The sequence below is a fragment of the Nansenia antarctica genome, assembly GCF_963989245.1.
Source record: "Nansenia antarctica genome assembly, chromosome: 16".
Lineage (NCBI taxonomy): Eukaryota > Metazoa > Chordata > Actinopteri > Argentiniformes > Microstomatidae > Nansenia > Nansenia antarctica.
The window spans coordinates 4295553-4308960 of NC_137686.1; the positions used below are offsets into that span (position 1 = coordinate 4295553).

The 13408-nt window shown below is 42.5% G+C and overlaps 1 protein-coding gene across 1 annotated transcript in view; it reads right to left on the reverse strand.

The window, feature by feature from the left end:
• Positions 1 to 657: 657 nt before the first annotated feature.
• Positions 658 to 13408, reverse strand: part of pth1r (parathyroid hormone 1 receptor) — a gene marked incomplete at both ends in the record, with an annotated part of 53227 nt that continues 40476 nt past the window's right edge. The window contains 9 exons of the mRNA XM_080546554.1: positions 658 to 1020; positions 1313 to 1354; positions 3441 to 3582; positions 3859 to 3953; positions 4193 to 4259; positions 4535 to 4595; positions 5717 to 5870; positions 7829 to 8015; positions 11143 to 11237. Of these exons, the coding sequence (XP_080402680.1) occupies positions 658 to 1020; positions 1313 to 1354; positions 3441 to 3582; positions 3859 to 3953; positions 4193 to 4259; positions 4535 to 4595; positions 5717 to 5870; positions 7829 to 8015; positions 11143 to 11237 (1206 nt within the window). The remainder of the gene's footprint in view (positions 1021 to 1312; positions 1355 to 3440; positions 3583 to 3858; positions 3954 to 4192; positions 4260 to 4534; positions 4596 to 5716; positions 5871 to 7828; positions 8016 to 11142; positions 11238 to 13408) is intronic.

Consider the following 13408-nt stretch of genomic DNA (forward strand, 5'->3'; position numbering starts at 1 on the left):
CTACTGCAGGCATTCATACCTATAACCCAGAAGAGCTGTAAACTCCTGCTATTCCACAACGAGGATTTACTGTTTTGTGTAGACAGCTCTAATCACTGACCTGTTGACTCTGTAAGCTTATGTTTCAGTCAAACAAATTAAGCCAGCGGTTCTTAGTTCAATCTGGAGTGCACACAACCCATTATGTTCTAATGGCTTTACATATGGAGTCAGATACTACTAACTTCCCTTCCAACGATTCTCTACAAACGCACATTCAGGTTCCAGGAGGACAGTCGAAAAGCACTTGAATTGAAAAACGTTTAAACGTGGAAGCTGTTTTGAATCATCGACATATGAATTCCAGTCTGTTCTCAGCCTGCAAAATGATCCGTATGGCATGTAGAAATAGTCTCAGAGAGGGGGAAAGGTTTTCGACGATGGAGTAGGTGATTGTTTTGGTGTTCCACCTCAGGTGCCGCCTTTTGCCACGAGCCTTTGTCCTTTGTCCGCCAAAACCCTGGCTTGATTCACAGGACAGAAAACACTGGCAATGTCAACGCAGCCGTGGTCGTAAAACATCCTGAGAAGAATGACCGTCTCGTGCCTCGTCTCAGGGGGCCGAACCCTGGCAGACATCGTCCTCGTTGGTGGCGTCGTCGTTGCTGGACCGGGAGGTCACATGACCGTCTCCCTCTCCTCCTCCACCACGGGCGAGGGTTTCTCGTCCTCGCAGCAGCGCGTAGTGTTCGAGTGCTCCTCCTCGGGAATGTGGAGCTCCTGGCCGGAGGAAGGGACGGAGTTCTCCGAGACGGAGCCGTTCTTGACGTAGCCCGGGAGGTTCCGGTGTCCGTTGACGGCGACGGGTCCCAGGCGTGTGGTGAGGTGGAGGGCCAGGGGCCCCCGGGCCGTGACGTTGGTCACGCTGGTGTGCGATACCATCGGCCCATAACTGTACGTGTTACTGCCACTCCGGGCCTTCCTCTTAAAGTCCAGGGCTAGTGTCCGCCTACTCCAGGATTTCTTGATCTCTGCTTGGACCTGAAAAAGAAGCATCGGAAAACAAATATGATCACACAATCTTAACAAAGATTATCACAAGAAAATAGATTGAATTAGTAAATCACTGGATCTCATCTGCTAAGATGCATAATGCTAAACGTTGTATACAGTAGTACTTGTGTGAATGCTATGCCTGCACTAAACCGATATGGTATACATCAAGACCAAATGTCGCTCTCTGTAATCACATTTGTCAATCATCTTTGATGGGATTACCACACAAAAACCCTCACAGACAGCAGGTAAAGATGTTAACCAAGTAAGTTCTTACCTCTCCATTGCAGAAACAATATATAATTGCCACAAAGAATCCCTGAAAAAGAGAAACACAAATGTGTCAAATGATTGCTACTGTACTAAACTTCATCTGGTCTATGAATAGGTAAATGTAGATATACTAAACTTCATCTGGTGTATGAATAGGTAAATGTTGATATGAAAACCCCAATGACTCCACGTTATTTACCCTTCTAACGCTGATGTTTGGACCAGAGCTGTATAGTGAGACTAGATGATTGTACCAGGCAGCTATCAGCTCTCTCTGATATTCCTCACAGTTTAATCTCAACTCAAAACCTAATTATGTGTACAGCCAGACTAGATGCACTGCTACTGTCTTGTAGTGGCCTTGAGCAGAATGATTTGAGGTGGACAGGCAATTTTTTTTAGATTATGTCAGTATAATAATACTACTACTACTACTACTACTACTACTACTACTACTACTACTACTACTACTACTACTACTACTACTACTACTACTACTACTACTACTACTACTACTACTACTACTACTACTACTACTACTACTACTACTACTACTACTACTACTACTACTACTACTACTACTACTACTACTACTACTACTACTACTACTACTACTACTACTACTACTACTACTACTACTACTACTACTACTACTACTACTACTACTACTACTACTACTACTACTACTACTACTACTACTACTACTACTACTACTACTACTACTACTACTACTACTACTACTACTACTACTACTACTACTACTACTACTACTACTACTACTACTACTACTACTACTACTACTACTACTACTACTACTACTACTACTACTACTACTACTACTACTACTACTACTACTACTACTACTACTACTACTACTACTACTACTACTACTACTACTACTACTACTACTACTACTACTACTACTACTACTACTACTACTACTACTACTACTACTACTACTACTACTACTACTACTACTACTACTACTACTACTACTACTACTACTACTACTACTACTACTACTACTACTACTACTACTACTACTACTACTACTACTACTACTACTACTACTACTACTACTACTACTACTACTACTACTACTACTACTAATAATAATAATAATACATTTTATTTATATAGTGCTTTTCCGGGGCTCAAAGACGCTGAGTATGTTGTTTTAGGCCTACACTAACACACCAGAGTCAGCTAATCAAGATTGTTTAAAAACAATTGTATTAGAACATCAGGGGCCCTATTATGCACTTCATAAGTCTTAAGCAATAAGACGAGGCGGTAGATCTAAACTTAAGACGTGGAGGCGTGGTCAAGGCCACTTTGCTATTATGCGTGCGGTAGTGGGCGCCTAAAACCCGGCGCTAAGCAAAGAAATTAGTCATGGGTGTGTTTTGGGCGTCTTCTCAATCAACCCAATCAGCGTGCCAGGTGCCATTCCCTTTAAGAACCGGCTGCGTTGAGTCATTAGCGCTATGCTATTATGGAAGTCCTAAGAAGGAGGTCAGCGCGCTTCTCTGCCTCTCCCTTCTGAAATAAAGCATTTATACTGTGACCGTAATTGACGTCTTGCCGTGGAGCCACGTGCGTGTTCATGTGTGCCCACATGCATGCGCAAACCGCGGAGGCGCGCTCGTGTTTCAAAACGTGCATGAAGTCTAAACTTAAGAACTTTTCAAACCACTTCTTAGCGCTAGGAGCAAAGTCAGATCGCATAATAGCAGGGGCGCCTAGTGCACTTCATTAACATATGAACACTCCCACAATGAGTAATATATGCACGGGAGTATTACGTCTTATGTGTGGGCGCCTATCGACACCGGCATAATAGCAGTAGCGCGTATGAAGCGCATAATAAGGGTGGCGGTAGGTCTTAACCTGGCGGTGCGTCTTAATTAAGACTTAAGACGGCAAGTTAAGAAGTGCATAATAGGGCCCCAGGTGTCTTAGGGTTGTGTAGAAATAAAAATGCATACACCATCCTATAGGTGTCCAGAAGCAGGGTTGGCCAACGTTGATCTGGCCTATTTGACTCTAGTACAGTGTATTCCACATGCTCAATTGCTGGCTGACAAGACAATGAGTAAAGCCCCACGTCAAACAGTCATGACATACTGTACCTGGAAGGAGTTGAACAGCATCTCATAGTGCATCTGGATCTGCCAGGGAACCCCAGTCACCTCTGTGTAAGGCATGGCCATGAACACAATGTAGTGGACACCGAAGAGTGGCATCAGGACCAGCGTGGACTTCAGCAGTTTTCTATGAAGCAGAGCCAATGTTCAAAACTGTTCCTGCTACAAAGACCACCTTCAATATTTCCTACCTTAAACATTCATGTGTAACTCAACAATATATGGCTGTTAAGTATCTCAGTAAAGGGAAACTAAACATCACAAAAAATCTTAACCACAGCCAAGGAATGGATCAAAATGTCAGGTTGCGTTTTCAGTGGGACATCCCGTTAAATACATCGACTACAATTTTCATGACAGTCATGGTTGGAAGGTTGAGTTTTATCTCATGGACTTGCCTTACCTGTACTGTTGCCTCGTATCACATCTGCCAGCATTGGTTTCTCTTAGTTTAGTTGCCAACACTCTGATTATATTCAGGAACAGCATAAAATTAACCTAGAGGGAAGACATGACACAATTGACATCATCATTCAGTTGATCACACTGTAATTACAACACAGACATGACATCATCATTCAGTTGATCACACTGTAATTACAACACAACAAACAACCAGGACATACAAACAGGCCTAATAAAAACCACCGATGCAGAGCATACATCAACACACAGTAGACTGGGAAATGTTTACAACGTTTGGGTTGAACTGGGTGGAAAATAAAATGTTTACTCACGACTATTGCTGTGAGAATGGGCACTTGAACTATCCATTTCATATTGCCTGCACTTAGATCCCAGCACCTGCGAAGGATGAACAGGACATTTAGATAGGAGGAAGTCAGATAAATGTAAGTGTTTGTGGGTGTACTTGTATATCTGTTTGACTGTTCAGACTTGGGCTTGGGCTAGGAGCAGGAGTGGAACATACAAAAGGTGGGTAAATGCTTGACGGTAAAATGATGAGTGTGAATTCCAACATTAAGAAAGGGTAAAAAGTGGGTAAATGCTATTACACTTCATTATGTTACTGGGTAAAAGAGCTTGCATAACATCATACAGTACAGTCAGTCACTTACTCTGTGTCTGCCAATGTAGCTCGAACACTTGCCCAAACTGTCACAAACATAGCTGGGACCCCTGCAAAACAATATCGCTTGAATTACTTTATATAACATAATAATAATAAAATAGTCTACAATCACACAAACAATAATCCAACAAAATCATTCAATTCAAATAATAATAATAAATGTAAATGTATATAAGTAAATGTATATAGCGCCTTTCAGGGGACCCAAGGTCACTTTACAGAGAAACAGAAAGTAACAAAAACAGTCAGACAAACAGTCAGACAATCAAAAACAACAGCAGAACTAGGGGCTGAAGGCTTTGGCAAACAGATGGGACTTGAGGGCCGTTTTAAAGGTGTTGTTGCAGATCGCCGCAGGTAGAAAGTTTCAGAGAGTGGGAGCTGCCACACTAAAAGTATGTGATAATGTCCTAATAATATTTAAGAATATTGTCCTTATAATAGATCCTTGCAGAGAAAATTGAGCAACACGGCATCCACATTGTATGCGCTGTGCTACCATAATGCATACGCACAGTGTGTACAATGCAGGCACTGTGAAGCCTATGTTTCTGTAACTCTCAAATTAGGATTATGATGGTTTTGACACAAAAGCATGAGTCATGTTTTCCTTTGTCCTGACACGACACCGTAATGGTTCTACTGCCAACCTCAATGGTTCTAAGCCTTACTGCCAACTCAAATATATAATAATAATATTGTATAGCTACAATAGGCCTACATATGACGTGTTAGTCATTGGTTTTGTACTTTTGCTTTAGTCAGTATAAATGACTTGAACATTCCAGTTTTGGAGTTTGAAGATATAACAGATCCACCCAAAAACGGAAAATCTATTGGAAATCAATTTTCTATGGAATCTAATGAAAAGGTTTTTGAAAAACATTTGACACATAATATGCATAATATTTGCATTAACACATTGATTATTTTATTTTGTTATCCTAATCTCTACCTATGATACAGTATCTTACGTCAGTTAGCCTAGTGTCAAACTTGTTTCAAACACATGCATAGTGTCAAACAAATGTCTCCAGGGGCGCCGAATATGGCTGACCCTGTGCCTAGACCTCGTGCCTAGAGCAAACATACCAAATTCCAACTTGACTGACTAGTTGATTGTATGGGAATAAATCAGTGAAAAAAAAAGAAAGAAAAAGAAACGTACCCCATCCAATCAGAGTGAATCCCCAGAGATACTTCCTGTCGGAGAAGAAGGTCATGAAGATGAGGCTGTGGAGATAGAGGCCCTCCACTAGGATCCAGTAGTAATTGGTGGCCAAGAAGTACAGGAACAGAGTCACAGCCACTTTGCAGCCAATCTAAGACAAGATGACACACAGAAATCAAACGTTCATGATATGTGACGGTCATGAAAAGGTCCTGATGTCGGCAATTCTCAATGACCAAAAAGCTTCTTTTAAACGTGTTTTCCGTTTTTGTTGTTGCATATTATAAAAGTTGAAGTGTTGAAGAGCCCACTCGATATAACAAAAAACAGTTTTAGGATCACTAAATACTTATAAATTGTGAATTGGATTCATTGTATAGTCTGCAGTAGGCTACAGGGTAACAAACTTACGTTTTAGGACGTGTTCAGAAGCAAGGACTGTGTGATCATCTAATTATGTGTAGTTATGTGTTTTTAGCATGTTGAATCATGTAGCATGTTGTGATGCTAAACATGCAGTTAGATGTTCATATCCATGTTCTTTCTTAGCTCCTACCTAGATACCAACGTGATTCAGAGCATTCACAGTGTTTGGTTTGAGGGGTGCCGACATTCAAATAAGCAAAAATGTACCGTGCTAAATGGATCAATATGTGACAAGGTCTGGTGAGCTTTCAAATGATCATGCATTTCAAATGCTCATGAAATCTGAAAATAGATATATATTGAAGATATTCTTCTTCATCTATTTTCAGATTTCAATGCATGACACGCATGATCGCATTTGAAAGCTCACCAGACCCTGTCACATATTGATGCATTTTGGATGGTGCATTCTTCCAGCATTTGTCTGTCAGAATGAAAATGTCGATTCAAAATGTGAAAAAAAGTTTCCTTTTAAGAATAATAAAGCAACTTGAGAGCAAAAGCATCTGATCTATCTCTCTCTCGTTCTATGAATCTCTACAATTCACTTTTCAGTGTAAGTGATAGATTTTACAGGTGACTGGACCAAAAAACACTTTAAAGTTCTCGATCTACTCCGTGTTATGACAGATTGATAATATTTTATAATAACTTTAAAAAAAAAAAACATGAATCAACAACTTGTAATGTATTTCAGCCTTTATCAGTAAATTCTTATCAATTAAACTCAGTATTAATATTAGTTAAGCGATACCATCAAATGTGATGTGAATCTCTGCGCGTTACTGTAAATACCCCCCCAAAAATTGCAACATGTCCATGACTCTAGGCTCAACTCATGGTTGGTTCACAGCGGGATTTCCCCTAATCCAATTAATATGCCACATGGTTCAAACCCAGGGTGCTGATAGAATGTGTGCAAACTATAAGGGATCCCTGTCGATTCAGCTGGTGTATACCTCAAGGGAAGCCGACCTTTATGCCTTGGTATCCAACCAGCACTTTGATCTAGGTGCCCAGTGTTTGGTCTGGCCAAGCTTACTCTAACTAAGGATAATAGCTTTGAGACTTATCTTCTTAGCCTTTTCTCAACCTCTGGTCCTCTTCAATTTTATAATCTGACTTTATTGAGTAAAATAGAAAATCTTTTGGCCGAGTAGAGCAGCAGTAGCGTTGATTAAGCCTGTTGAGAGTTTCTATGACGGAGTTCAGTTCAGAAAGAGAAGGAGGAGGATGGAGATCTAACGTACTGAATGCCGACAGATCACTGTTGATGCGAGAACAGATCACTGTTGATGTGAGAACAGATTGAAGAATCATAACATGTACATTACACAGATTGCTCATGAAAGCTGAAAGTGTTTGTCCCGATGGGCAAATTAATTAGAACATTTATTTCTCGTCAAAGGACAAGTTGGCGAGTGACATTGCCGCCTGCTCTCTGTGATGTGTATGTGTATGTCTGGCTGACATACGCTATCGTCATTCAAAATTAAATGAACTCTGAATGTTTCGACACAACACTTCCTGACAGTAACTACACTTACAGTCCTTCCCAAGCTAACGGAGCAGCTGTGGAGAAACGTGCAGCTTCGCTAGTGTAATTAAACTGCAGCTGCAGGAGGCTATACGAGGCATGCCGTTCCAAATGTGTAACGTATCATTTACACAGAGTGTACTTACAAATTGGGTTTTGCTGGCCGGCGGAGCCTCTGTGATGGACTTGAGGTCCTCCACACTGACCCGCTCCATGTCCTCCAAGGCCGAGCCCGAGTACAAGACCACATCCTTCACAAAGATGCTGATGCCTCGTAGCATGAAGGACACAAACAGGTGCATGTGGATGTAGTTCCTGGTACAATGTAACCGCCTGGAGGGGAGACAGGTGGAGAGAGACAACATGAGAAAAAGGAAGAATTGTAGCTGCACGCACGCACGCACGCACGCACGCACGCACGCACGCACACAAGCTGGACTAAAAGTCAAAACTGTAGGAGAATAAAGTAATGTCCGCTAACTGTTTTCTACAGAAGCTTTAGTGATAAAATAAATATTTTTTGTAAACGAAACAGAATGGTGTTCCATTTCAATATTTTAGGTTTTAATCACTGAAGATTTATTTAAAAATCACTGTTAAAATTATAGACTGTTAATTTCTTTGTAAGGGGGTAAACTCACAAAATCAGCAGGGGGTGAAATACTTATTTTCCCCACTGTATGTGTGTGTGTGTGTGTGTGTGTGTGTGTGTGTGTGTGTGTGTGTGTGTGTGTGTACAAATGTGCATGTGCATCTTTGTGCGAGTGTACACATGTTTGTTTGTTTAATTCTGTGTGTGTGTGTGTGCATGTGAGTCTTTGTGTGAGTGCACACGTCTATGTGTGTGTGTGTGTGTGTGTGTGTGTGTGTGTGTGTGTGCGTGTGTGTAGTGAGTATTTTCACACTCGTGAACAATACTCATCCTAATTAGAGCCAGCTGAATTCCGCGCTGACTCTAACACATTCTTGAGATTTAGGAGCTTGAAAAGCACAAATATTGAATTGCAGGGCTCAAAGTGCGCTGTAAAAACAAAATTGCAAGCATGTGTTCAGAGCAGATCCCAGAGCATGTGAACTCCCTCCCAGACAAGCTAAAGTTTATCTGTCACAATCTTCTAAAACATCCTTTCTGAACAACTCAAATGGAGAGTTTTTTTTTCTTCCGTTCTCCAACTTTGGGAGTGGGCTTGCTGTCTCGTCAAAGTGATGACATCACACAGATAGAATGGCATTCTCTCATAACAATTAAGGCGTCAACCAATCCAATACCATGGCAACTATTTCCGCTCTTTAATACACATCAACGCATTGTTTTCATTATAAAAGCCTATTTCGTTTAGGATACTGTACACCCTAATCGCCGAATTCTTTTGGCAATAAGAGGACTCATTTAAGGCAGCCAATCGCCATCAATCATTATTTCACTCGTTATTCTGCCAGTGACTAGCCTCGGCAGGCATGCTCAGTAGAAAAAGCTGTCTGTTTGACGACACGTCCTTTGGGGAGAAATACTGATTTGGAAGTTGAGGGAGAGGAAAAAACTAATTCCCTGAACAGGTCCCGTGTGCACAGTAGAAGGAACACAGCTTCTAATGTGAAGTATCCCCTCACCTCGTCCTCCCCTAGAAAACATTACCAAACACCCGTGTCTGAGGGCCTTAAAAGCTGACATGTGGAAGGGGGGGAGACACGGCTGGAGCGCTGCTGAACACGGCTGCTGGAACGTCAGCGGAGGCCCCATGGGGCATCTTATTACACTCATTTGGCCCGTAGTTATCCGGTGCCAGTTCTAGGGCTCGCTTAAGCGTGGCTTGCTCCCTCTCCCGAGCGCTCGCCCGGACCTAAGTCACGTCAAGCGGAGCGTTGGTAAACAACGCCTTCGCACCAACTCTCCATACTCCCCCTCCCACTAAAACTAAATGAGCCACTAATGGGGAGGGTTTCCTCGCATTCATTAAGTAAGAGAAAAATGAAACCATTCAGTACGACATGAATTCAATCTTGGTCAAGGTCAATTATTCAGTCAGACTCAAGATGGCTTGGGAGTCATTTCAGAATTACAGGAACGTACCCAGGGATCTCATAGGGATCTCTGATGCCTGACATCTAATACATAGAGTAGGAGAGAGACAAAGCATATAAATGTCGACAAGACTGCGTGTTTTAATGCTGGCCTGGAGGCATCCGGCTCAAAGGCAGGCATCTCTAATCCTTTTAAAAGTCAAACGCACATGTAAAAGGCTAAAGGGACAACATGGTAAGAAGGCATGCTTGCATGCTTGGTTCTCTTGTTGTACATGTCCATGTGGAGGCTACTAGCGTAGCATGACATCAGGCTGTGGACTGGATGTTTGGTTCTGTTTCACCAGGAAGCTCCCTAATTCAATCAATTGCAGATAAGAGGAAACCACACTGTTAGATCAATCAGAATGGTTTTGCTATGTTCCATGAACAGAAAAAAACATGTCTCCTCTTTTCTTTTCATTGTAATGGATTAATGCCTTTTCCCTTTCACTTCACCTGCTAACACCTCTAATACACCATACATATTCCTTATTAACACCTCCAATACACCATACAGATTAATTAACACATCTAATACACCTTACATATTCATTAACACCTCCAATACAGTTTACATATTGATTACGCATGCACTAGTTGTGTTTCGTCAGGACTTAAGAATCATTAGAATACAACATTTTGGATTTTAACAAGCTTACATATTGAATTTAATATGTAATGGGAAATAATTCAACATATTTGCAAGAACGTCTATACACCAGTCATTTGCTTAAGATAAACAAATTAAAGACACAAATTGGACACAAACTCACTTCTTCTTGTGGCTATGCACCTTTACACAAACTGTTATGCTCCACCATGTAAATGGTAAATGGACTGCACTTATATGGCGCCTTTACAATGGCCTCTCATTCACCCATTCACACACAAATTCACACACCAAGCTACCATGCACGGCGCCAGGGTTCAGTGTCTTGCCCAAGGACACCTCGACATGTGGCCAGCAGGAGATCCAACTACTGACCCTGCGATCAATAGACGCCGGCTCTACCTCCTGAGCCCCAGCCGCCCCCACCATGTAAACCACTTTCAAAACAAACATCGATGTCGTCTCCTGGGTTAGAACAAGCTATCGAGTTACGCACTAAAGTGTTCCAAGTGTCTGTTATCCTGGCATAATGGTCCATTATCTACTGCACAGGGATCTTATCTTCACCCTTATCACACAGGTGGAGAAAAATATGTCTTAATAGACTGAGAGCAATGTTGTGGCTCGAGCAAATCGAATGTAGCCTAATATTTATCAAATATTAAACCTGGTTGTCTTGTTGTTCTCTTTTCTACCATGATCACAACTAAAAAACCTGGCCTGTAAAATTCCCATCCGAGGGGTTTTTGTTAAAGGGAAAGATTTCCAGCGAGAACAGAAACTCACCGGAAATATCCCAAGATGACCACAGCCACCATAAGTGATCCCAGGGAGATGGAGTAGCCCACAGTGTAGATGAGATACAGCCGGTCAAACACTTCCTGTGGGGAGAGGAGAGGGCATTTAAAAAGGAGGAACTTTTTTGGTCATGTCAACAGTGTACTGTGTGTTGTGTACTCAGAAGTCAATAGTGTAGCTTGGCTGGCACGGTAATGTGTCTTTAATAGGTCTTACGGTCAGCCTATGATAAGCCTTGAGTACTTTGTTGATAGCTTGAACATATATAAAATACGATAGAAGTAGCGAAGAAACCTTTTAAACAGGACCAGCAATGTTAACTGTGTACTCACCTATCAAGCTACTATACACACACACACAACATCCACATCAAAACACCTTTGTCCCAGATATCATGGACCACTTTGCCTAAGTTTTCACAGGCACACAGAGTATAATGTTACACTGACAAATGACCCACAGTTGGAAGCTAACGTTGCAACACAGAAACGGCAGAACAAAAACAAAACAGCATGCGCCGAAAGGTCAACGTTTCATTGGCATGCACCTCCGCTTTGATTTGTTCCAAAAAAGCTCATTGCTTTTGACAACGAGCTGCGACCAGGCGACCAAGGTGTCCCCGCTGGTAACCAGAGATTTCTAATTAAAAAAAACTAAAAAAACAACCGTTTGGCCTGAGTGATGAAGCTGACAAAAGCAGGGTGGGGCCGCGCTGGGGCTTCTAGCAAGGCAGCCAGAGGACATAATGGAGGGGGGGGGGGCATCGCGGCTAACGTTAACCATGGTCTCTGGATCAACAACGGCACACACGCTACTAACTGGAGGGGCCACTCTGAGGGTGATGTGTAACCAGACACTGAGAGACTGCTGTTATCATTTAGCATTCGGGACCCAGCGCCAAACCTAGGGTCTCTTAAGTTGTTGCGGTGATGTGGAGTAATTGCGCCATGGAGAGGAGGAGGAGGAGGGTTTCGTTTGGTGCGTTTGCATTTTTTCATCGCTTGCAAAGATTCCCAGAACCTGGGAGCCTATCAACGTAAACATTTGAAAGTCCCAAAAAAAAAAGGGGGGGGGGGGGCTCTCAAAATGTGGGCATGCCCAATCTCTGCCCACATCCTTTATGTACAGAGCCACATTTTAATAGAAAAGACAGAAGAATGCATGATGTGAGAGTCATTGGGTTGGATAATATGAAGTACCATTGTGGTGTGCAGTCAGTGGTCTCCGAAGCATATCATTGGAAAGTTACAGCAAAAAGTAGCAGTGTTGAGGAGAAAACTGACCCTGTTTACCTCTGGGTAACACTGTCCTTAGAGCATACAGTTCATATACACTAACTGAACACTTTATTAGGAACACCTGTACACCTACTTATTCATTCAGGTGGTGTAATGGTGTGGGGAATATTTTCTTGGCACACTTTGGGCCTGTTAATACCAATAATATGAATACTATCTTGAATGCCACGGCCTATTTGAGTATTGTTGCTGACCATGTGCATCCCTTCATGGCCACAATGTACCCATCTCCTTATGGCTACTTCCAGCATGATAATGCACCATGTCACGAAGCAGAAGTCGTCTCAAAAACAGTTTTCACGAACATGACAATGAGTTCAGCGTTCTTCAGTGGCCTTCCCAAGTCACCGGATCTGAATCCAATAGAACACCGTTGGGATGTGGACAATATAGAGCATCATTCACGCCTATAACAAGTTATTATGTGTGTCAGTTATTATGTGTGTGCCTCATAGAAAATGTAATCGATATCTTTGTCTGACTGCTGCTTTTTTCTCAGACATAGTGCTTCTCTGGCTCTCTCATTGTGTCCTTGGGTAGGGGCGTTGCGGATCGCTGTGGGGAGAGAGTTCCAGAGGGTGGGAGCTGCCACACTGAAAGCTCTGCCCCTGAAGGTCCGTAGGTTGGTGCGGGGGGGGGGGGGGGGTGTGGAGAGTAGGCCCATGCCTAGGGACCGCAGGTTCCGGGAAGGGGTGTGTTGACAGAGAAGGTCAGTGAGGTATTGGGGGGCGCAGGCGTGGAGGGATTTGTAGGTGAGGAGGAGGATTTTGTATGTGATGCGGGACTTGACCGGAAGCCAGTGGAGGTGAATGAGGGTGGGGGTGATGTGCTGTATTTATCAATACCAAGTGATAGAGCGCAACAATGTGATATCCATAGCAATTGAACTGTGACTGGATATCTGATATCAATGAGCTTGTCAAATAACGGTTGTTGTGTGAGCATAGCCACCTATT